Source organism: Ceratina calcarata, unplaced genomic scaffold (assembly GCF_001652005.2).
Source record: "Ceratina calcarata isolate Rehan_Ccalc_2016 unplaced genomic scaffold, ASM165200v1 scaffold329.2, whole genome shotgun sequence".
Taxonomy (NCBI): Eukaryota; Metazoa; Arthropoda; class Insecta; order Hymenoptera; family Apidae; genus Ceratina; species Ceratina calcarata.
Genome location: NW_017155624.1, coordinates 1,257,182 through 1,283,123, shown reverse-complemented (window position 1 = coordinate 1,283,123; position 25,942 = coordinate 1,257,182). Strand labels below are relative to the sequence as shown.

Genomic DNA, 25,942 nt, shown 5'->3' with positions numbered 1-25,942 from the left:
TAAACAGCTCAGCGAAATGCGTTATGATTAAATATTCGTTACCCTAAAGAATTAAAAGTTATTGTCAATTATTATTAAATCATTTAATGAAAGCTTGTTGAACTAATGAAAGTTCGTATTATTTTAGATAGAAAGGTACCAGTTATTAATGATATCACTTAAGCTTAAGATTCTTCGAAGTTAGATCTATCCACAGCATAATGTTAATCTCTTTTAATCACTTAAGTAATTATTAAAGAACAAGTTCATAAAAGTTCGTGTACTTCACGTTTTAATCTTCGTAACAAGTTTCACCACTCGACCTTATACCTTCATAACACACTATAAATTGCGAGAAGTAATTCTGCAAATACAATTTTTGTCGTTGAAATCTTGAATTGTTTACGAAATATAAAATTCAGCGTGTGTTAAATAATAAATCAGTTATTTTTAATCTATTATACGAATTCTCTACGCACGTATACTTAATTCCAATAGTCGGCAGAGTTACTTACATCAATTTTGCGGGACGAACGATAGAGAATATTGAATTTCCTATTAACGTCAACGCTCGTGTGTCGCACACGGAAATTCATAGGCTGGACCGTGTACATATGTCACCGTAAATGCATATGTGTACCGTACGCCGGCTGACCATTTCCATCAACGATAAATCTTGGGACGTCTATTGATCGCAATTATTGCACGCAACATTGGACCGCCTTAATCATGCGGTTGTAAGGCATGAGCGACGGTATCAAGCTATATACATCGTATTTGTGTTAACTGTTCATCCCGCTGATTCACCGTGAAATTTAAAATTACGTAACTGTACGATTTATAATTTCTAACATTTCTTTCATGTATTCTACCTTTCAATGTATTAAATGATTAAACGCTTACTGATTATGTTAAATAATTTGTGGACTCTGTATTGCACGTATGAATTTTATAAGATTTATTGCATACAATTCACGATCCTCAATTTCCAAGGCGTATACACATTTTTTTTTTCATCCTATATGCAGTAACCGAAGATGTTTCATGTCGTAGGAAAATTTGATAAGGAAGCTAACCAGTTGCACCTACTGAATTTTTACGTATTTTCTTAATAACGATCGATCTAAAACAAAAGACCAGTTACATCCAGCGGGATCTGTAATATCACGTTGCCCATCGCGCGGTCTGCCTCGTAAATTCCAGCGCACGCTTATGCGCCGCCGCAACCAGCCACTCGTACAACCCCTAATTGCCATTAGCCGGTAGCCACTTCTCTGAAATTGGTTCCTACGTTCCGTTTCATGGCTTCTCTGCAACTCGCCCTTCCTCTCCGCGCCGCGATAGTAATCCTTCTCGTCGTCCAGCCCCCGCCTCTCACCCCTCGGCGAATACGTATTCGAACTTCTAAAGACGATTCACTTTTGAAAACGGTCAATCCGACCGGCACGCGGAACGAGATTCTGCAAACAGTCTCTTTCGAACGGGCATCGATTCGGTGGAATTCATTGATCAGAGAACGAAATCGATCTAAGAGTAGATCATATAAATTAATAATACATCTTATCGTATTTCGTATTAAATAAAAATGGAAGCAAGTATACGGAATTCGTTTAGTACGTTAAATTATACTAAATGAATCGTACATAATGTTATCGTGTGTTAACAGCTGGACAATTAGCGTTAATATAACAGCGCGCGAGCGCGCGCGACGTTATCATTTTCTATTCGAATAATTTCCGCGAGATTCGGCGCGAGATCCGTTGCACGCTCATCAGCTTGCATTTGGCGACCGAACATACATTTCCATGACGTTGCACGATCGCTTGAACTTTTGAAAACCTGGCTGCACCTACCCACTTGCTCGACCCGATTCGTAATCTCGATAAAGAACGAACCGCGTTGACCCGAATGAATATACCGGGACCTAAGTGTTCACGTTAAGACACGATAATAATATCGATTGCGGATGCAATGTTACGTAATTTTGCCGTTTAATCTTAAGGAAGCCAGGCATCATTGAAATTGAGGAAGTATTATTCATACGGTGTAACGAAATCTTTTGTAACTTTGAATTTTAGTTAGCTAAATAATCTAAATTCTAGCTTGAAAAATGATGAAGCTTGTAAATAAAATCAATAGAGAAGACGTAGCAATCCTTCAATTTAGAGTGATACTTCATTTAATTTAATGAAATTACTATTGGGGACAGATATACAAAATATATGAGTCACCTTAGATTAAATTATTCAGTCACCTGAAACATTCAGTCCCATTTGGAAATGTAAAATTAACGATTAAGAAAACAAGTTTGTACTTTTCGGTTGTAAAATATAGAACGTTTTAGAGTCGTCACGACAGTAGATCATGGAAAATTGAGCTCCATGCTTTTCAAGTCCTCCTACAAGAATCTATACATTATCCACTCGGTGAGAGTTTAAAAGTATAATACGAGATTAGCATGTGTGACAGTAAATCAATATTAGATTGTTGAAAGGGTCAATCAAAAATTTACCAAGTTGCCAGATGACTTTTGTTCTTCCTTTCACAGGTAATTTATAAATCTCATTTAAAACAGATATAAACAGATTAAATGTTAACGAGTAATTAGTTTTATAGGCGAGACACTCAATTATTAAAATTGTTAAGAGTCTAGACATAATTATATAGAAATAAAACCGGTTTTTTTCCTAATTTAGACGTTCTCAAACGACATTAAAATTCGAGTATGGCAAATTCGATAGCTTAAAACGCCTTTTGCGAGCAACGAAAAGATCTCTTTAGCGAGCAACCGGAATAATTCGCGCGGCGTCAAAACGTGAGATACCATGCTCCGCCGTCTGTTATTAATTATTATTCCGCGAACAGTTCGACGCGCATCACCGCACGCGGGTAAATATTGCTACACGTCCGTGCATCTGCAGAGTCACGGATAACCGCATACACAAGCGCATATTTCACGTATGTTCGCGCGCAATTGGTAAGCATTCAGATCAACTGGATGTGAATTAACGGCGGTTAGAGTAGCAATACCTATTAATAACAAGGCGGCCGTATATGTTAGGTCTTTAAACCTTAATTACCGTCATATCGTACAAATTGCCGGTGATTAGGTATTAAAATGACAATTATTTATTGAATTCTCATAGGGAAACTGCACGGCCGCCCCGGTTTCCTTCTCATTCAAGCTCGTCACGTCTAATTAAACTCCGACTAATTTATAATACAGTTCACTCGAATTTGGAATCTGACAATGAGTATGACGTACTAGTTAAATCTGTCTCAAGCTTTATTGAGCATTCGTTTCTAAAACTGAACCTCAGAAAATGTGAAACATAATTCCGAGTCAGATAATATTGTCAGTACTAAAATACACGTACTCCGATTGAAAATCTTTAATTGCATAGAGAATAATGCACTGATATATGCCGAACAATTAGGATAGAATTATAGGCGTTAGGTCAACCAGATCCGTAAACGAACGCGAGCGCTTATTATTATTTGCCGTATGCATATATATTGAATGAAACTTGCCGCAACGGCCACGAATTAATAACTATTAACGGATAAACGGGGGTGTATTTTCCCATCGCGGTGCACACAGACACACGCGCGCGCTGTCCAGTCGAAATCAACCAAAGGCAAACGGAGCTTAGCTCGTGAGCTTAAATTTATTCGCGACCATTCTTCGACGAGAAACTAATCAAACAGTTGGCCTCTGTCAGTTTCTCTGCTGAGTTCAAACAACATTTCTCAATTAGGAATTTAGCAGTTCGACCTCTCCGTCTCCTTCTCTCTAGTTCATTTATAAATGTGCTACTATAATCAGCGAGATTCGATTGCTACTATTATTATATTATCAGTAATGAGACAGTGGATGCACGAATGCCACATTTAGAACAAGTATTTTCGGTTCGCCTAAAATAAATAATCTGTCGAACGTCAGAGCTATTATTATGTCCGATATGATTAGGATTTTAATAATTACTAAACGGCCTAGAAAACGGTCTTATATATATCATAGAATAATTTTGCTCTTTATTTCCTGCCTATTAAACTGATTTCCTTGAAGCAGTAATTGAACGAATGAGTCCGCTGTGTTACATTTTTATGCTACCTATAACACAATTTGTGTTTAGATAGAAAATTCCGTGAGGCGTTCGCGCACGAAACGAAGAAAGATTCTCACGAGTCTGTCGGAATTAAAGGTACGATCTTACCGTAATCTCAAAGGGAATCGAGGGAAAATCGGGCGTGCTAGATCCGCCGATAAAACGCGTCAAAGTAATATTCTCGGTAAGTCGCGCGGAGCCAGCTGACCCGCTCGATCGGGCTTCTGGTCTGGTTATCGCGGTATCAACCATCGCGGTTAAACAATTCTCCACGACGATTTCTCGGAGCCCCGGGAGGGACCCGCGCAACCGAGCGCCTTTTCACGTGTGTACCTGGACAAGGTGTTCACGCGCCGAACCTATTAGTCGTCCGTTCGAGATTGGCCGCCGGAGATAACAGTAACGCCTCTCGCAAGACGGATCAGTGGATCGCGTGCTTTCTGGCCACGCGGCTTCGACTCCGTGTTTCACCTGGATACGCGAGGCTCCTGCCGTTCTCCAACGTTCGGTCGATACCGGTGACGAGGCGTCGCGGCGCGACGCGTCGCCTACATACGTCCCGCCCTCGTTCGTGTGTGCAAAGTCTCGATACACGTGCTCGTGAAATCGTGACGTTCCACGATGGATCACGTTATTTGTTTCTTAATAAAATAAACGTCAGAGAACATTGATAATAAGACGTTAAGCAATAATTAATTCCATGTTTCGTATATCAGCTCAGGAAGAAATTTAATTTTATCAATGATCACTATTCTAACTTTCGTACGTTACTGTAGGCGTACATGTAACTGCGGTACGCAGGTCGAAGAATGAACGCTTGTACTACTGCGGCACGCGTTTAGATGTTCACGAGCAACGTGCTGCTCGGGGGTAGCGAGATATCGTGTGTAGGTCGTAAGCGGTGACTAGGACTGGGGCGTTGCACGACCAAGAACGTAGAACTCCGCATTAGAGTTAGAGTTAGGGAATCGTAACCGTTACCGAGGGGTAAAACTATTCAAACCTGGTGATAACGTTAATGTAAACACACGTAAAACCATTAAGCTTCTTGGACTATTGTTCGAGTTTAGTTGAATATTGCTACTGGATTCTGTTAATTGACTTGCGACTCTGGATTCTGTTAATTGACTTGCGACTGTTGTTGCGACGTCGAGTTGACAATGGAAAAGCTCCCAACGAATAAATTATTTATACTATGGTTTTTGCACGTTCACGTATAAAACATATGAACTTATGGTAACAAAACTAGTCTTCCTAGTCTAATCCAATCTCACGGTATAAGAACTCAAGAGGAAGCAAGCGAAGCATGGATTCCTCGAGCAAAACGTTTCTTAATCGTCTTTGGCTCGACTGTCTGAAACCACAGAAAACCAGACTGTCTGCCGCGAGTCAACCGTATAAGTCTCTTCCAGCCTGACCTATGCGTTAATCCGGCGCAAAAGCAACTGGTTTCTGCATAAATTCGTTGCGAAAGTCCTCCGGACAGACAACGTGAGCCAAGGATTGCAAGAAACGCTCCCTGTGTGTCGTTAATACTTTCCACTTGACGTCACCCGTGTCATGATTCTATCTGTTCGTAGCGCGCGAAAAGGCGTGTGTATAGCCGTTTCATTGCAACAGCTATGGCGCATGATTTAAAGAAGTCACTGAACATGGGAACGCGTTACGATCTTTATCAAAAAATATGATCAGCCGTTTGTGTACATATGATCGAGATAACATTTCCTTGAATTTGCATTGACTCACGTTAAGGGAAAGCTAGAATGTACGTGCAGAGAATAATTCAATGCATCATAAACTACTGATCTTTATAAAAGTGCAATCATGTCTCGTCGTCAGAATAAAGAAAAATATAATTTCTTGTTCGTTTAAATTATTTGCAAATGCTACATTTTCATATTTTATTTGAGTAATCAGTTTCGTCATGAATATATAATTAAGTGGTCCAGTATTCATACAATTGGAGACAGCAGGAATATTTCAAGAAGCCTGCCAGACAGACTGTAAATCATTAACAGCAACAAGTTTAAACCCCGTTTAACTCTATGACCATTTACTTAGAATTCTAGAATTCTTCAATTTTAAATTGCACAGACATAATTATCCTAGAATTACGACAAGTAGGACGCTGAAGTTCCTCGAATACTACAGAACTAAGAAGATTAAGGGAGTGAAGGTCTAGAACGTGATGAAGAGAGAAGGAGAGAGAGAGAGAAAACAGAAGTCTTTAGTAAAACCAGCGAAGATCAAGAGAATGTATATTTACTAATTTCTCATTTATTATTATATACTGGACAACAATTAATGTAATGTAAATCGAACCAATTTTAATCAAAAGCTGATCGTCTTCTAAAAATCACTATTCTTTGGGTTTTGATTCCAACCAAGAAGTTCGTAACATCAATATAAGAAATAATATGTATAGTCATCGAATGTTATACGTGTGTCTTGATCTTGTATAAATTCCTCTACAGGTGCATGCGCGATCTGATAATTCTTATTCGCGAGTTAAAATCGTGAGTAACGTTTACTTACGGTTGACGTCGAGGATGACCAGCCTAATTTGCGGCGGCACCAAGTTAGTGTTGCTGGCCTCGCAGATCAGCCGGGCCTGGAGGTGCTGCCTTCCAACTTTGGGGTAGGACAAGCGGTTAACCGTCAGCCCGGACTTGGGGTTGTAGTCATCGGAGTCGTCTATCACAGTGTTCTCGAGGTACCACGTCAGCTTCGGGGGAGGCCTGCCACCTCGTACCTCGCAAATCAGGTTCACGTCACTCCCCTCGTTGTACGGCCGCTCTATTCTCGAGATGTCCCTCGTTGTCCCGTCCAGTATCACCGGGTCCGACGGAGGCACTGCGCGGAACACAGGTGCACACGCACGGATGTACATACACGCAGATAAACAGGAGGACAGAGGGAGAGAGGATGATTGAATCAGCGGAAATGCGGATTGATTATTTGTCCGCCGCTTGAGAATGGCTGATCTATCGCGCGGTGACTGCGTGCCGGCGTGATTTACTCGTGAAAGATTGATTAGGGCCAATTGAGTTCCGCTGATGCGAGTGATTTACCATTCGCTGAATACTCTTTTGTCAACGATTACGCGTGGATCGGGAAGGGGTGCCCGGGCCGACGCGTCGCCAATGGAACGAGCGGCTAAAAACTGACGCGACGTGTTCCCGTTGAATTTGAGCGAGCGTGAAACAATGAATTTTGTGCAAAGCAGGCGTGCGCTGAGCGATTTAACAGGAACAGTACAGTTAATTGTTCTCTCCGTTGCCGGAGACGCGGAAAAGTGTTTCGTTCCGAACGAACTGTCGTTAATTCCTTTACAACGTGATCAAATACATTTATACAAATCTGGCTGTAATCCATACAAAATCATTGCTATTGTACAAATTATACAATATGAGTATTAATCATAATCGTAATGGACGTGAATAATTCTTCGAAGGATATAAATAATAGTGCGATGCTCACCGATGACAGTCAGATTCGTCCTTTGCTTTCTCGTCGGCGAATTCTTGAAGTCCACTCGACACCGATAGATCCCTTCGTCTTTAGTCTCGAGTCGATCGATGTTCAGATGAGCGGGATTAGACGCGGTGCTAAAAAAAGCTCTTGGTCCCAGTGCCGTTGGCGACGACCACAGCCGAGCGTCGCTGAACTGTCGACGTCGGACGTCGAAGCTGAAACCATCGGTTGTACCTTTTTGTACCGAACTCGAGTAACCGCGAAACCCTATTGTGTTTTTCGTTTCATCACTCTCTAAACTTTTAGAACAGAGACACCTTACTAATTTTTGGACTGTATAAAATATTAGGGAAATCAATAAATTTTTGATTCGTTACTTTCTGATTCTTTTTTTAATTTATATAAAAATACTCCAATAACTTCGTTTGACATAATACTAATTCAATTTTTTCTTTATAAACGGAATGATACGTTGATCAATTAATTTATAATATAAATTCGCTGGAAACTCCAGTAACAGCACGACAACGAAATGTACAGTTTCCTCGTGAGAACGTTTCCACTGGCTCTACGAGTTAATACTAAAATCTCGTGGAGGCGAGAGGAGCATTTTCAGGGAACCCGGCACTTGTAATCCCGAAGATCCAACAGTCGACAGCAGCCTTCGAGACGTCTCGCGTCGTAGATTTTACTCGGTGTAACGCGCGAACTTGAGAACATGCTAGCGCGAGCTTATAGCTCCTCAAATCCTTGAAGATTATGCTCTCAATTTTCCTAGGAATCTCGGTGCCATTGGTAACATTGTTATCAGCTGGATAATTGCCTCCAATGTAGTAGATACATTTCTTCTCAGAGGTTTAATACGGTGTGTTAAACGTGCAGTTGAATAAATTAATTTTTAAGTCAGATTCATCGGTCATAAATCCCTGAGATAAAAGAGATTGAAATCTTGAATACTTTCCCAGATCCATTTATGTGTGAATTCAGATAGAACGTGTAATATAATCCTGACAGTGAGACCAGAGTCGCGTCAATTAAAATTTTGCAAGAGACCGTGGAAGATCGTCGCTGAAGAAGCGTGGCGGAATTATAAGCCTGGCACATATCGAGTCATCTGGGAATTATTCTCTGGGAACTGATTGCATATTAAGTACCCACCAATACCGTGAAGTACGCAAGCGGAGTAAGACAAATTCTCTGTTCCCGACCATCACTCGTATCTGGCCTTTTTACCTGATATCGCAGCCTACGAGGAATGGCAGGGGGAGATGAAAGAAAGAGGGAGACCGTAGGAGCATGGAAACCGACGTTCCTCAGCAGCGACTAAAAGTTAAATTGCGTTCCACGGCTGCATGGGAGTTCGGATTTCCGCTCGTGACTGAGTATTCCCAAAGCTATCCCACTCTCCCGCTCCCGCTGCTTCCGCGGCATTGACGTTGAAATACGATTTAATTCTTCCACTTCGCACTTCCAACAGACGAGGAAAGCGCTTCCGTGACGTGCCGTTGCCGCCCGGACGTCCGTATGGTTGCTTGCCTCCGAGCTGCCGGCCCTTAGGACTCCCCTCATGGACGCAACACGCGCGCGTACACATAAACGAGTTCTCGTGTATTCGGACCTATCCTCATCTCTTTCGAGAAAATCACCCGGGTTTCCGTCGGGACTGGAACGATCCGTGGATATAACGCGTTCGTTCGTTTGACTGGCTTTCGACCAGCGATAACCCCTGCAAAGCGATTCCCGGCTATCAGTCTTCCAGCAGTGCTCGGCTCGGAATCTTCGGGATCGATCGGGCAGCCTCTCGCGTGCCTCATAGATCACTCGGCTGATTCGCGGAAATTTTCCAAAAAAGAATCGGCAAACGAACGGCTCCTGAAACGGCGGGCATGGAAATCAAAGCGGCAGTGGCTCGGTTTCCTTTCCGATTTTTATTGGAAATCACGAATAGCGGAATCGAGTACCGAGGAATCCTCGCATCGTGAATGACGGCACGATATCGTAAGAACTGGTCCCTGGTGGTCTACGCCTAGCGCATTTCCTCGCTTCAACGTGCACGCTACTTTACCCAAGCTTCAATTTTATATGTGTGAACGAATCGCGGCATGTCTGTATATTTCAAGACGGTTCTTTTTCTTCGAATTTAAGCTCCTGGTGAATTTGACAAAATAATTACGATTTCATTTATCGCAGGATATCAAATCGCAGCCTTGGCTGTTTGATTTGTAATTGGACGTTAATCCGTTCCTTCATTCCTCTGTTTGATAGTAAAGATACAGGACGACTGTTCGCATAATGCACGAGATCTAAACGTTTCGAATGGTAACGGGGAATGGAATTGGACCGATTCAATTCTATGAAACGACATCCCTTAAGAGCGATCCTGGACCGACGCTCGACGATCTCACAAATATTACCGAAAATTTCATTAAAAAACCGGAGATAGCGCGAGGGCCGAGGGAAATGGGAAGGGGAACGTTGAAACGAGGTCAATGCAAGAAAACGAACGGGAAGAGGAGTCGATAATCGAGAGAATCAAATGAACGAAGTCCTGACAGGATGGAACGCCGAATAAATCGGTGTAACGAGATTAAAAATCGGATTAAGCGGAAGCTGCTCGATGGGAGAGTAAAAATGTCCAGACGGAAGGGGAAGGGTAGCTTTAAAAATGTTAACAACTCAGTCGACCCGACTGGTAAGAGAGCGTCCAAATATAATATCACAATAATTTGTACCAGTTTCATGACGTACAGAGTGAGACAAATTTGCATATAAAACAAGCCGGCGCTTATCTCTCGACGTGGGTTTACCCGAGGGCAGACCGACGCGGCGCGCCGTTTCGTTCCGTTGCATTAGTCAAAAAATTACACCTGTTTATCAGTCTTGACGGTACTTAAATTAGTGAATACTGGATGTGCTCGTGCTTCCATTGTTCGAATTCGTGCTACCACTACGATACATTTGCGAAAATGTGTCGCACGTTATAAATAAGCCAGAAATTAGCGCGCGTGAAATAAAATTATTACACCGTTGCTGGTAGAAGCTTCTACGATATTTTATCTAATTGCCTCGTATTCCAGCGATTTGTAAAGTCGTACTATAAAACTGTATTCAAAGGCCGACAAATTGAGGGAAGTAAGAAAAAGCCTGGTAAGAAACGATATTCACCATCCCGTATCTTCAGCAGTCTGGCCCGCGTACGATAAGTGACTCGGTGTGCCTGGCGTAATAAATATTTTAGCGTTAGAGCCAGAAAAGTGTGCGGCGGGTTAGGCGGAAGAAAGGTTCGCCGAGACGGGAGGGTGCGCATTGCACGCGATGTATCTGTCCGTCTCTAAATTTAAAATTTCTCCTCCAGCAGCGGCGAGGATTAAACTGACTTTACAACAGACGACGACCTATTCCTCCGACCATCCGATTCGCCCCCCCCCCCCTTGAGGAAGGAAGGGGAGAAAATAGAGCGAGAGGTCTCGAGACGATGCATTGTCTTCTCCCGCACATATCATACAGCTTATTACATTTCTTAAATATGACCCGCCGAGAAACGTCGAGGATCATCCGCCTCTCCCTGAAACCCACCGCCCCTCACCCACCTCCCGGGGCGTCGCGCTTCTTTGCGAAAGTGGCGACCTTCGAGGGGGTTACTCGGGCCGAGCACCATTCTATATGCAAAATTTCACGGGTCGCGGAAGCGAAATAGCGAGTCAGCGAGCAAATGAAGTTCACCGCGGAAAATAACGCGAGGAATTTCTGGACCGGCTCATCCTATCCCGCCCCCACCCTTTGGTGCCGCGCCACCCTTTTTATTTCTTCGAGGCAATTTATATTCTTGGATTATCGGGTTTCGGGGGAATTTTAGGCGCCGCCGCCTAGTTCACCGCAGTGTCCATGTAATCCCTAGCTGTTTTTTAAGTTTTTAATGAATTCGGGTCTTCTACAACGATTCCGCATTACAGTAGATTTTACCAGCGTACGATAGAAATTTCTTTTGTTTCCCTACTTAACTGGAGTTTCGTTTGCATTTGAGAAGAATTGATTAAAATTTGGTATTAGAATTAGAATAGCCAATGCTGTTGAGTTTAAAGTTTAGTATTTGAAATTGTAGAAGTATTATGTCTTTTTATATGCCTATTTAGAAATACATAAGTAATTGACAGAGATTTACCTGTAGATTGGCTCTCCCGTTCCTTCCTTGTACCAAAGCACCATGCTGACGTTGTCGTTGTTGTCGGAAGTGATGTTACATGGAAGCTTTACTTTATTCCCAATAACTCCGCTGACAGTTTCCATTGGGACTGCAACAGAAACATGACAAATTTAATTAAAAAATGATGGAACCAGTTTGTTCATAATTACTTAACTAGAAGTAACAGAAACAGTTTAATGCGCCATGACGGCGGTCCATAACCGGAAAGCCAAAACTGAATTAAGGATGTATTGTCTATACAGTCAATTCCAAAAGTTTATGTACTTTAGAAAAACGCATTTCCTATAATTAAAAAGNTATAGCCTATACATCCTTAAGTAATTAAAACTATGCGCAAATACGTGTGTACACGTGGTTGCGCAAGCTTAATTAACCGCATTGGTCGGGAAATGCGAGAGGGTCGGTCCTACGAGGTAGTAAGAGTCGCGTCACAGGCATTCGATTCATCGAGACATCTTTTGGGATTAGGTCTCATTACACGAGAATTTAACGGTACGCGCTGACGCTTTAGGTCGTGGCTTTCCGAAGCGAGCTTAAGACAGTCGCCAAACCGAGCCATTCCCCAGTGCGGTGCTCGGCTGTCAGTGTAGACTGCGGTTAACGGGGGTTTGATGTCCTCGCGGCCTCGTCTACCCGATTAGATTTACATGTAGATGGAGTTATCACGTTTTAACGAGCTACCTCGACGACGTAGTACCTCTACACGCATCACCCCCGACCGTCTCTTATCTCCGCCCACGACGCCCCATCGCATCGGTCTGACATGTTTGCCGCCGTTGTCAGCCGAAAATCAACGAGGAACCGCGTCGAGGACCGATCGTTCCCAAGAATCTCATCGATCACTACCACGCTCGTTCCGCGGAGCCAATGGCAACAGCCCCGCTGATCTCCATCTCGTCGCGAGACTCCGTGCCGATACCTCTTCTCGGCAAGTTTGGAACCGCGCGGCTGCGAGAAGTCGGAAAATCGTGAGTGGAGGACAGATAGGTAGATGAGTGTCTAGAGATGAACCGTTGGAAAGTTAGTCCGCTAGTTCCCGGTGTTCCAACTGAATATCATTGGTCGGGTAAGTTTCCGCGTTAAATTATCTAAGGTACGCGAATGCTATAGTATACTTTATCAAATGTAGACAGTGGCTCAGTCGAATAAATTTCATTCCTAATCTATTAAATATTCCATAAAAAGTACAAATCTGATTAAAGTTTCTCTCTCGTTCACTTAGCTCTTTCATTTATCTCCGATTCCTATCAAATAATTAACAAAACAATTGCAATCCAAATCGTAACAAATTGACTTTTAACCGATACATCCTGACGAAAATAATTAAAATTGATCCACTTCAATCCGAGGAAGTTCTAATGGTTAATATGCAATTACTTGAGGGCGATGATAGAGGGAATTCCAAATATTGAAATCCTGTCATTCACATGATGTGGATTCACGTAATGCTCGCCGATACTCGTCCCGAGACCAATAAACTACGTAACAGGATGATGGTCGATCCGGGATTAGTTCCTGCATTAATAAACCTTCACGTAGTATACTATAGTATGCGTTGTGTGTAGTATAATAATATGCGTTGACTAAGAAGCCATTCGTTGTTACTATTTTCTATTTACTACGGTTTCTCAATATGAAGTAGCGACTCCTTTCTTTAGTCTGGGATTTCGGGAAAATATATGGTCGTGTTTGAAAGACTGACATTTCCTTGATAAATGAAATTGTTCTGCGCTGGATGTGGTGCTCGTTGCTGCGGAAGTTTCCAAGACTGTTTGCAGGAAACGCTGCTTTCGCAGTATAAATTAAATGAACTCTGCGATAAGTACATGTAAATCTGATCACTAAACGAAATTACCTGTGCATTAAATATTCTCAATGAAAATCTTAATATATAACATAATATGGACCGTTTATTTTGAAAGTGGTCTAAGTCCATTTTTGAGAAAAATGAGATATCACGTAATTCATGCTAAATTAAGCAAAAAGAAAAATGAGAAATTGCTAAATAAAGCATGAATTACGTGATATCTAATTTTTCTCAAAAATGGACTTACACCACTTTCAAAATAAACGATCTATATACTGAGAGATAAAATTATATTCATCAAGGCTTGTCGTCTTGTACTAAATACGTTCTATTGCAAAGAATACTTAATTTTAGTAACGTCTCGTTTACTGAATACTCCGATGGGCAAAAGGAGAACGACGTATAACGAGATAATAAGAGTATCTATTAATGGTTTTGGTAGAAGAATAATTCCAACTTGACGCTGTAGCAGCCTGTCTATCTTGGTCGGTTCATAGCGTGCTCGTTCTTACTGTTGAAGAATTCTCAAACGGGAACCAACGGTCGTTCCCGGTACGGATCGATGGCGCGAGACTTGCGGTTCATAAATAACCTTTCCACACGGAAAACGAATCCATCAACGGCACGGCTCCTTAACTAGCCAATTCGAGGTAACATCAAACGCTAACACCGCGCTTTTTCCATGCGCTCCACGGTACGCGAGGCTCTCAGTTCGTTGAGCTTGCCAGTCGTCCGTAAATAAGTAATCTTGCCCGTTTCCCCGAATGCGCGGATGGGTCTTGAATCTCTAGGATGATCGCCTTCGGGGGCGAGCGTGCCCGGGATAACCGACCGCGTTTATTTTCCTTTTTATTGAACGCGTAAATTTAACCCGGTCCTATTTTTCCTCGCTGGTTTCGTTCCTTTCCGCTGGCCGCCATCGGCAAATGAAATACAACCGCTACCGCACCGATTCGTTGGCCGCGTCCTGTTTTTCTTAACCCCGGTTCCGCGTATCGGGAGAACACCTTGTCCGTTTTTAACGAGAAATCTGTTTGTAATTTATTGATACGCGAACCCGATTTTTCATACCGACAGCGAAACAGGAATACTCGCACGTTAACTTGTCTCGCTGCAATGCATTGCTTTACAATTTATAGCATTCAGGCGAAGGTACATACATACAAGTAATCCCCTATCTTACATAATTAAGTGAATGAACGAGTCTCGTGCGAAAATACAAACACGGCAATGAATTCTTTCCGTAATCACGGAAGTAATAGTTCGATGCTCATTAGTTCGGTACGTGTAACGTGAGGTTCGTAAATTCGCTGGTTCGATCGCGGTGGATCGAGGGGTAAGAATAGTCTCGCGTTCGGTTTATAAAGGTAATTAAGGGCCGCGGCCGCGGGAATCGGGAAATAAAAACGTCAAACGATTCTTAAGTCCCGTTCAACCCTCGGAGTTGCGTGTAATCTAGATTTACGTGGCGATAGATCTTGTTTTCCCGTGTTAATTATTTCCTCGAGTGGTTAGTTGTTCGGCATACACAGGACCATTTTACGATAATGGCGGAACGAAGTAGAGCTATTAAGATAAACTGGCCAGGCCTCGTTCCAGCATCGTTCGTTATCTTTGCCGGCGCTATTAATGTGACTGTAAAGGGCCGGCATTAACAGGAAGGGGTGAAAATGTCGCCGTTCATTGCCGTAAAGTAGCAAGAAGCAATAAGGCTAATTCGTTTCGGGCTTCGCACGGATTCTACCCTGCGCAGGATTAACATTATTAGCTTGTAATATGTTTGCGTTACGTGAAACAGAATATCCTTACTGTTAGACATTTTATAACGCATTGCCAAAACAGTTAAAAGAAGACATTACACAAAAATCGTAATTGTAATTGTAATGATAAATGGTAATTCAGAAATTATAAAAAATTCATTCAATGTCCAAGGACACAAAATATCAAAAGTGAAATACGAACTATAATTTTTAAAATACAAAAGGAATTGCTATTTTAATTTCATTTTCTATATTGACTTTAAAAATGATTTATTTTGGACAAAGATCCGCAGTCTGGTTCTGCTAGTTTTAAATCTACCAGAAAATAGTTGCTAAAATTGTTCATAATATCGTTTGAACGTTTCGTGTGCTAAAGGTAAAAGGTATGTTAATTATAGCCAATGACTGAACTGGATCAGCCAATTGTTTATTGAATATGGTTAAATTATTCATGCTAATAAGCCGCAGTTTATCGCGCACAGCTTCGTACAAAATAGAATAATCGATTCGTCGAAAGTATCTGTGAGTGACGCGTATGGAGAACAACGTGACACTTGTCGATCAAATCATTGTAATAATTGAGGATGATCGTGACATGCAGATAAAGCCTTAAATAAAGTGAATTTCGAATGCATATTGTTTCAATACTCATTATAATTTAATACTAACAAATTACTGTTAAAAGTATTTATATATGGACTATGGAATTATTAATACTTTTAGTTTTAGGTCATGTCTAAACGACAATAAATGTCGAAACGATATGATGGATTTAGCCATGTTTAAAATTACGACTTACTTAGGAAACGACATAAAGTATTCCTAATCATTGTATCAGTTTCACTCAAAATTTAATTAGACTCAGTATTTTAGCGTTTATTTAAAACACCTGGATAGGTAATTGAATTAAGCAAAGAGGAAAAATAGTAATGAAAGGATAGAAAGTCGAATGGAGTCGTACAGACCATAAATCTCCAGTTCACGCACAAACAACGTCATGGTTACCGCCATTCTTCGCACTCCTAAAACGAATTTATTGAACAATCGCACTCGTCACCGAGCTTCCAAGCGCCTAACCATTAAATCCTTTAGACTGAATACAGCTATATAGGTGAATCGCGGTTACCAGGGAACTTATCGTTCTTTCCCGTTTCTTAAATTCCATTGTGTATAATAGAAACGAAGGGGACTATTAAAATGACGACGGTCGAAGAAAAATCGTTGCGACCGCGAGGAGGATGACTCCTCCTCGTTAAATCCAGATGTATTGTGGTCCGTAACGTAGGAGCAGACTAATGGTTTCTACCGGTGGGTACTCGAGAGGGCTTTTTATGGTGAACTGTGGATAGAATGCCACGGCGTGCGCGGTGGGCGCACAGTTCGGGTTCCGCTCAGCCAGTAAAACTTGTAATTACTGTAAATCGCGATGTAATTGCCGCAGTAATTACCGTGGAGCGAAGTAGGTAGCCGGCTCGCGTAAATAAAGCTGTGCTTGCGCGAGCTTACCTGCGCCCGTCGTAAATTTCAATCGTGAATGTTTCATTTGTTATGGAACCGCTTTTAATCGCCCACCTTGTGCTATGTTCCATTAACTCGTTTCTGTATATGTACACACATACGCCGATTTTCCATTTTTCCTCCGGTAATGATAATAAACACCGGTTTCGAACATGCAGCTTAATATCGTTACGTAATTCTTTTAAATCTATTTCAGATTTACGGGACTTGGATCTTCTTGCGTTACGTAATGAATTAATTGACTGATGCATTCGATTGAATTTTGCATACGTTAAATTACAATGCTACTGAAATATATCCCAGATATTTTGTAATTAGACGTGAATGTTACACTAATTAATTAATTTATTATACCTTGATGTGATTTATTTAACAAATCCATCATTTAATGTTAGGACTGTTTTATAAAGAAAAATAATTGCAGTATATTCGGTAAGGATGAAAATTTCTTATTTCTTTCAGTGTTTAACGAATGGACTACGTGAATTTCTGATTCGCTGCGAAGCTAAGCTCGAGCACATCCCTTACGCGTCACGACTTTATGGATTCCCCTTGACGATCTCCATCCCGGAACGAGATTATGTATAATCTCTGATTTACTTTACTAACTACGCAAAGCCGATTTACGGGGAGCTGTGACTACCGAGACGCGTGTTTTTCCCTTTTACAATCGCCTCGGAAGTATATACCCGTCTACCTAATTACCACTGCTACTTTAAAGTTAGGCAATACTTTCAAGTGTGCGGCCGCGCCGCGCCGTCAGGCTGCATTGCAAATTCTTTCGAGATCCCAACTCCCGAACTACGTGCGCCGAGTTCCGGGAACGAGCCAGACAGAAGATTATTTTTTCATAGGAAAATCTTAAGGAATCCATCCATCCATACACCTCGCTCGACGCAAATTATACTTTCAAAAGGCGAACTCGTCTTATTCTCTAACTAATTTCAACGGGATCGTAATCGGGAATGAGATGAGAGAAAGTATTTCCTACTTCAAACAGTTGTATCTTGAATTTTTTAACCAAGAGAAATGATGAAAAATGTAAAACGTGAAACGAATTAAATAATGTTTTAGCAACAACTTTTTAATACATTATATTATACTTGATACTATAAATTATATACAACTCTGTTAATTATATGAAGTAACTTACATAAATACATGAATAAAGAAATATTCGCGTCATCATAAGATGTAATTGAGATTAAATGATAATTCATTCGGGCAATTCCTTTCATTTTTTCCTCTCACCTCCAATTGAAAGCCAACAATTCACGGTGCATGTGCAGAACTCGAAGAGTCCCCCCCCCCCAGTTTATAGATAAAAGGAGCCGAAGAAAGCGGTGAGAAAAAAATCGAATAACGAGATAAAAACTGCCGTCTATTATCCCCTGTTGGCCGTTTTATTCACGGGAACTGGTATCCGGAAACGATTTCTCCTATTCGCGCGTGGCTATCAATAAAGAAAGCCCGAATTTCCTGTGGAAACGGGGAAAGACGTCCGGAGGTGAATACTCGATGCCGCTCTTCTTTACGACGTTCTACAGTCGCATCACGATCCCGGACTCAGTTCTCTCCGCGTGGGTAACAACTCTCGTATAGAACAGAACAGTTCTCCAGCGAAGCTTTACAGTTCTCGAGCTCTACCGCGCCGGAGACATTAATCTCCCTTATGAGTTACGACATGGCCGGGCGCGGGCGCGTACACAACCACCCTCGGAAACTAACCTTGGCACACGCTCGATATTTATACACGTATATATTTATACGCGTGACGCGAGGGTTTCACAATCGGCACAGTGGATGGTATCGAAGCACGTGTCGTAAAACGGCACGTGCAACGGTGGAACGCAGAGGAGGTAGCGGGAGAGGAGAGCGGCGAAATTAATCGTAGCCGGGAGGTAAAGGGTAAAATAAAAACGCGCCACCGTGTGTCAACGATGCTCCTTTTCTCTCCATCGACACGTAAGTCGACTAGTTTTACAGGGTGTCGTAATTCACGCTTTACGAGTAGCCCGCGTTCTCTCGCCTCACGTTTTCTCTGGCTGCGTACACTCTTCTCCATAAGTCGCTGGACATTCGACTGGATAAAACGTTAATGGACTTTATATTGTTTCCTACGAGACTCTAGAAGAGCGATCAAATGCTACTTAAAGTAATTAACCAAGACAGAATGATTATCTCTTAGAAATATTCATGAAAAAATTGAACAATTATTATTTGTTATGCAATTGCTTCGTAATCATAAAAATATTGTTAGGGATCATATTTGGCAGCATATGCAGATTTTCTTTGCTCGTTATTTAACATAAAATAACAATAACTCTCATCTGAATAAATCAAACATTTTTAATTATGATATTGAACCTACTTTCATTAAAATATTATAAGTTTTAAGATTACATTCACTGAACAAAAATTTACAAACTTTGTTTCAATTAAATAAATAATGAATCATCTGCATTGCATGGCCATTTCCTTTTAGAACTACTCTCTTTATGTTTGTTTCAAACCTGCTGTTTTTACGTTTCATTCGGGATTGTTACACCTCCTCCACATCTTTCTGTGCTCTTCGTTGACTGCAAGGGCCATTCTGAATGAGAGTGTACATACGTACATAGTTCCCGTTGCTGCCGGGACATTTTATCGAATTTAATTAAGTTGCTCGCGCGTACGTTCCCGGATTCTCCTGATTCCTTAAGTTGCAACTCGGCGAACTTCGCTAAATTACAACGCGCGCGTCTCTTCGCAACGAAAACTTTTGCGTGCGAACTCTGACACTGGGCTGAGATGACACCGCGCGTCATTTAACGCTGATGTAATGTTTGCATTAAAGAGAGAATTCTTAGTATGCGTTAAAATTATCGCAATGACGAAAATTGTGACGTGACAAAACTGATTGAAAAGAGAGTTCATTGAGAATACTGATAAAATTTAATAATCGTGGAATGTCCCGGTGGAAAGCAAGAGAAGGCAAATGGCAATGCGTGCATGTAACATTCATTATTGTGGTGAACGTAGAGGACATCACTCTTCGTTTAAATGCTATTTGCTGCATTATGAAAAGGCACGCAGGTATATCTCATGCGATTTGCAAAAGTGGGACCGACTTTCATATTTTAAAAATGCTGCGTGCTAGGTACTGTTGAAATATTCACCGCTGTTATCATTTCTGTCCTGAATTTCTACAGGTTTTAGAGCAGTAATAAGTTTGTGACACTTCACAATTTTTATTAAACCATAATATAAAATAGTATATTTTATATATTCCAGTCTTGTCAGTTCAGCATCTTTAATTATAGAAGATTGAAAAAGTCGAACCATTTCTTCATATTTCGACTAAGTCTTGGACTCTCTTCTGATATTTCAATTATTGAACGTTAGTAAACACAAAACTGAACCAATTTCGTTGGAGTAAAAGACGGGGAAAAGCTTGATTCATTTCTAGGAAAACAGGAAACACGATCACATCCTTCTTTTCCTCGAATATAACTTCATTAACTAGATATTTAACTGATCACTATTTATTCATGAGACATGAACTTCGAATCAGTATAACAATCGAACGTGAGATACGATAGTCCATAAGATGATGGCGCTATTACAGCGCACCTCGTCTGCGGTAATATATCGACTTTGAATAGACTGCAATGTCGCTCGCACTTGTTTCCATGATGTACCGATTTTCTTTTATGGACCGATAAAAAAGTTCGATGATCAAGCCCATCGAACCACATCCTTCCTTCCACTATCCGCTGTACTTTTGCATTTTACGACTGATAGCCTTTACAGAACGCAGACTACGCGCCAGTAAAATCAGCTAAGAGGAGTAATTTCGCTTGCCACGACTCAAACGGCTAAAGAGTTCGTAAAGAGAGAGTAACGTGATATATTTTCCTAATTCATAACGTAGAGCTTATAGAAATTACGGTCTGACGAGTTAAATGATTCATATATCACGGCCCTCTTGTAAGTAACGAGTCACACGCGTGCAACCTTTTCGATGTTCAACGATGAAGGAATTCCTTACACGAACCGGCGCGGCGCGTTTCGCGAGAGCGATTTTCAGACACGAGCATTATACATATACGTGCATGCATCGAGCATCCAAAAACACGGCAGCTCAAATTTACGACTCTCAATAGGTGTTATCGACACCCGGGTCGGGACGGCTCGTTCACGGGAGAACAGCACGTCGCGTCGGATATAATCGTTCGCGGATAAGGCCAGCTTCCACGCGACGAACGATTCCTTCGGGTCTGATGCGGGGTTTCGTCCCCGTGCGTGCCGTGATTTATCGATCAACGACGCGATCTCGAATACCCTCCCCGACGTCCTTCTCACTCGCTCGTCGAAGAAAAGGGAACACGCGACACGGCGGCCCCGCAATTACGTCGTCTCGAGCGCAGCCCAATTATATCGGCAGCAAATCGCTTTATTGGTAGCGAAGAAATCACGGTTAATAATTAGGTGCTGCCAAAGGAGGACGAGGAAGATTATATGGTTACCATGATTATGGAGTAACGCTTTGTCTCATGCGAAATTTTTTTTTATGACAACAAGAACTTACGTAATTCGGGTGGAATATTTTCTAGCAAAATCGTACGGAACGAAGCACAGTTGGATCAGCTGACGTTGTAAATACTTTTAGACCAATTTGTTGCGCTCGATTTTTCCACGAGAACTTGGGTGCATCCGCAATCGATTCATCCCGAGTGGTGGGTGCGTGCTAACGGGCCTAGGGCCGAACGAACGAACGAACGAACGAACGAACGAACGCTTTCCCGGCGATTAGGTTTCTCTCGCGCGCGTAAAAATTGCGCTTTGATCGTGAAAGTAAACGCGAGAGGAGAACGACTCGCGCGGAAATTGCAGGGGAGATTCTCCGGGGGAAAAAGTGATTTAATGAAGGCCCCGCGAGCATAATGTGCGGAGCCTGTGTGTTGCCCGGCTTGATGGGAAAAGCCGAACGTTTTAACCGGGGGAAACGGATAACGTTGCTCCCTGCGTCGTTTATTTAACTTCGCCGGTTACTTAACTTTGATTATTCTCGTGAATCTTTGATGTACCGTTGAAAAGCCGTTCCTTTTAACTCCAGTGAATTTTACGCTTATAGCTACCTACGTATCCGGGTACACACACTCGACGATGATGAGATTTAACCTTTGGCCTCTCGCCCTTTTTCGATAAACGCCGTTTGAATAACTGATGCCTCACTAGTCGTCTGACAGAGCTACTGGTTTTCAAAAAGCTATGATCAAGTAAAAATAAGTTCTTTCTTCGACCCGTAACAGGAGTTCCTCATTAAAAGCGTTAACCTGTTAAACGTGGAATTTAGTTTTAAAAAGCCCCCACAGTGTGCGGAATTAACCCATTCGCTGCCAAGTTATTTCTTGGTAAGAGCACATATATTATCATACATAATCATTTAGAAGCAGAAAACCAAAGACGAGTATACTCGTCCTTGGCAGTGAATGGGTTAAAATCAGTCCTCCAATCTCTAATGCGGAGACCAAACGTGTACCAACCACTTATCATTTGGCTGACTCCCACCACCCCCTCCGTATAAAATACTTAGCAGTTCTATTGGTAATATAAAAGAAACATCCCACCAAATAATATTCTTATTGTATTTTATTAAAATTTCGAGCTTTTATAGTCGATGGTAATTTTATATTTTTCACGACGAGTATACACGTCGAACGCACCGTAATAGAGATTTGGTTTGACGTGTATACACGTCACACTTAACAGGTTAATATTCGTGTACAAAAGCGTCTTCAATATACTGAGAAACCAGGTATGTTAATGCTATAAAGGAAAGCAAGTGTACAAAGGATAGTAGCTCGTCAATTTCATTATCATTACCAAATTGGTTTGTATTACATCATTGAGTGGCAATAACAATAATGAAAGACGATAATTATCCAAAGTGTTTGACCTAATTAATTAACTCGCTTCACATCTTTCGACTTGAATATACTACGTATGTAGTTGCACAAGCCAGTGTTTTGTATATCTACCATACAATCCTTAAATTGGATAAATGTAATACTGAAAATTATGTATTAAAAGGAATATATACATTATACGAGTGACGCGCTTTTAATGTTATTACGTATTTTCATTTCATGATGACGTAAAATCAGAATTAAATTGACATACATACAGGATTTATTCGTGACTTCATGTTTCTGCAAGCAAGATCACGAGACATTTCTCTAATTAAGAATTACCATGAATTCATTTAATAATTGTCAGAGATCCCGACGGTCGATGCAGCAGTTTCGATTTTTGCTTCTATTTCTCGTAGACACCGAATATCTGTCCAGGACCGTGAAAGCCGCGTGTGCGGAATAGCATTTGGTGTCTACGTCTACCCTGGCAGGTTTTAATAGCTTGGTCCCGTATTCCAGACGCGTGCCAACTTCATCCCCCTCTCGACCGCGGTACACTTTCATCTGTCTGTGCGTTTATCTTTCACCTCCGTGAAAAAAGGAGCGAGTAAACAGACAGCTACTATTTTCCTTGAGTAGTCAACCTCCGCCACCTTGCGCTTTCCACGTCCGACGCATCGAATATACGTTATGCAATTTTGTACATGCATCTGTTATCTATTATATNAATTCTGACCCTGTTTTCCTATTACTTATAAATAAAATATTGAACTAAATTTTGATAATTCATCTGACATAATTATCTTTTTAACTTTCATCTGAATTTCTCATCGTTTATATTGCATTGGATTGACACGAAAATGTTGCTCGATTCTATTGATTATTTTGCCGTATCTTTAAAGTATCCCTTTTTCGTACCTGGATCACTTCTGCTTGACGGTTTTTATTAAGAACTTGAGCAATTTCCTTTGACGCTTACCCAAGCATGCACGGTGCTCGTTTCTGAGAAATCAACCATGTTATATACGCACGCAATCTCCAAGCACCGAAATTCAAATCTTATTTAAATCCCCTGTATTTTGTACGCTCACTAATTTCCATCGATGCAATAAATCGTTCACGTCAAATCAAACGGAAAATTCCCGACATCAATAAGTAAAATTCAGAGAACAATGATATCGCGCGAATTTATCAAACACGTTGTGCAATAAGTTAATAATTATTCACTGGCAATATTGTAGATACAAAATTAAATTTAATTTCTCGCTCGCTCGACACGTTATTTTCTTCACAAAACGATGCTCGACGAGGAATCGAGGTTGTGCTATTATTACAAAAACTCGAGTTTCCAAAGTGATAGAAATATGAAATCATGGTTGGCACAAGAATTTTGTACACAGCGATAAAATATTAACAGCTTCCGGTTGTACGATCCACCTGGCGGAATTCTAAATGACAACGTTTTATCTATTTTAAGATTGGCTTTCGTTGCAAAAGTAGGGCATAACGCCGGCTGAAATGGTATTTTGTACATCGTCTTCTATATGAAAGGATAATCGCGATGAACTGAGCGAGCAGAGAGCGAAAATTCGCATAGATAATTTCTGGTTTAGAATTTGGTTGACGGTAAGTGAGGAAAAATTGACTTGGTAAACGAAAATATTAAGTCGAAATTATCACACGCGCGCGGCTGCGTGACCTCTTCACTAAACGGGAGATAAATGAAAATTACTTATACTGCATAAATTATATCATGCATTATTTAATACTTATGGGCATTAAAAAATTGTATGAAACTTAACGACTGCTGAATCATTAGGAGCTGCGTGAGGAAAAATTGGCGGTGAAAAAGTGGCTGCGGAAGGTGAAGGCAAAAGAAACAAGAGATTCACCGGAAACCGCCAAGTTTGTGGAACAGGGGAGAAGCAAAAAGACGCGTTGAGCGAACGGAATAAAATGGGGAGAGAAAAGCCTGACGCTAGACTGAGAAGAAGCTTGATACTTTCGAGATCGATAAAAAATAACATTACATCTCTTTGTTTGTAAAACTCTGAAAATCATTGACGAAGTCCCGCGACTTCGGCTTCTTTTCATAAGTAAGCCTCGCTACCTTTGAGCCGTTGTCGCGTCTTTTGTGATACGTTTTAGCTCGAATCAAAAAGGCTGAGACAAAGTCGTTCCCGTGTTCGCTTATTCAAACGCAAATAATTTTCCCTCCTTCGATTTTGTCCAAAACCGCTGATATGTAAAAATGTCAACACGTTTAATTGTTGTTTTCATCTTCTTTAAATACTCTCTTTATATTGACTTTTTATCTTATAGACAGAAGTTTTAATTTAAAAATAGTTGCCTGGAAGAACGAGCGAAAATTTAATAAATGCGCTTTGGAATTTGAAAGTTTGCTCGACGCAACCGTCCTGCAAATTGATCTATGCGATTAGTTAACAGATTCTTTATCTTTATACCCTATAACGTTGAAAAATAGTTTCTAACTTCTATCATGGAAAACAAAACGGTGCGAGGCAGAAAGTTCGGACAAAAACTTCTCCCGATAGTTTAAGCAACTTAACCGATTAAGGAAGTAATAAAACAATCCCGCGAATAAAACAATCGCTGTTTTCCTTGCCGCGTAACGGAAGACGCATCAGCTGCCCGAAGTCAAACAAGAACGTTCCGCAAACTGACTGGGAAGCAAACCGTACGGACACGCAAGAAAAGTTCAAGAATACCCAAACGACAAACATCAAGAACGACGAAACGAGCCTCCCTTCGCGAACCGCGAAGGAAAAGGTGACCCTAAACGTGGGGGAGGGGTATGGAAAAAAAATTCGTGGAAGAAACACCGCGCGTCGAAGGAAAAAGAAGCGAGGGTTGAAGGCAAACGAGGAGAGAGAAAAGTTGAACGAGAGACGAAGAGCTAAATAGCCCGTTACCGTCGCTCGTGTGTAACTTGCGAAGCTTGACTTACTCCTCTATTAGCCGGCGCCGCGCCCGCGCCGCCAGCTCTCCACCGCGAAACTTTGTTTTAATACGCTCGCATCGAAGAACGACGGAGGGACGGGAAGGGCGAGGACAAGGCGAGGCAACGTCTCCTCGCTTCGGATGAAACACACAACGACGAGCCGCGCGCAGCCTTAAGCCTTTCCCGGTTACGTCTACCGCCACGGCTTCCTCTCGACAACTTTTCCGTGAGT

At 41.5% G+C, this 25,942-nt stretch overlaps 1 protein-coding gene across 2 annotated transcripts in view; it reads right to left on the bottom strand.

The window, feature by feature from the left end:
• LOC108624831 (hemicentin-1) overlaps positions 1–25,942 on the bottom strand; it is a 110,226-nt gene that overhangs the window by 33,178 nt on the left and 51,106 nt on the right. For both annotated transcript variants that reach the window (XM_018024391.2, XM_026813383.1), the window contains 3 exons: positions 11,725–11,854; positions 7,569–7,777; positions 6,624–6,941 (listed from right to left, as the gene is read on the bottom strand). In XM_018024391.2, the coding sequence (XP_017879880.1) occupies positions 6,624–6,941; positions 7,569–7,777; positions 11,725–11,854 (657 nt within the window). The remainder of the gene's footprint in view (positions 1–6,623; positions 6,942–7,568; positions 7,778–11,724; positions 11,855–25,942) is intronic.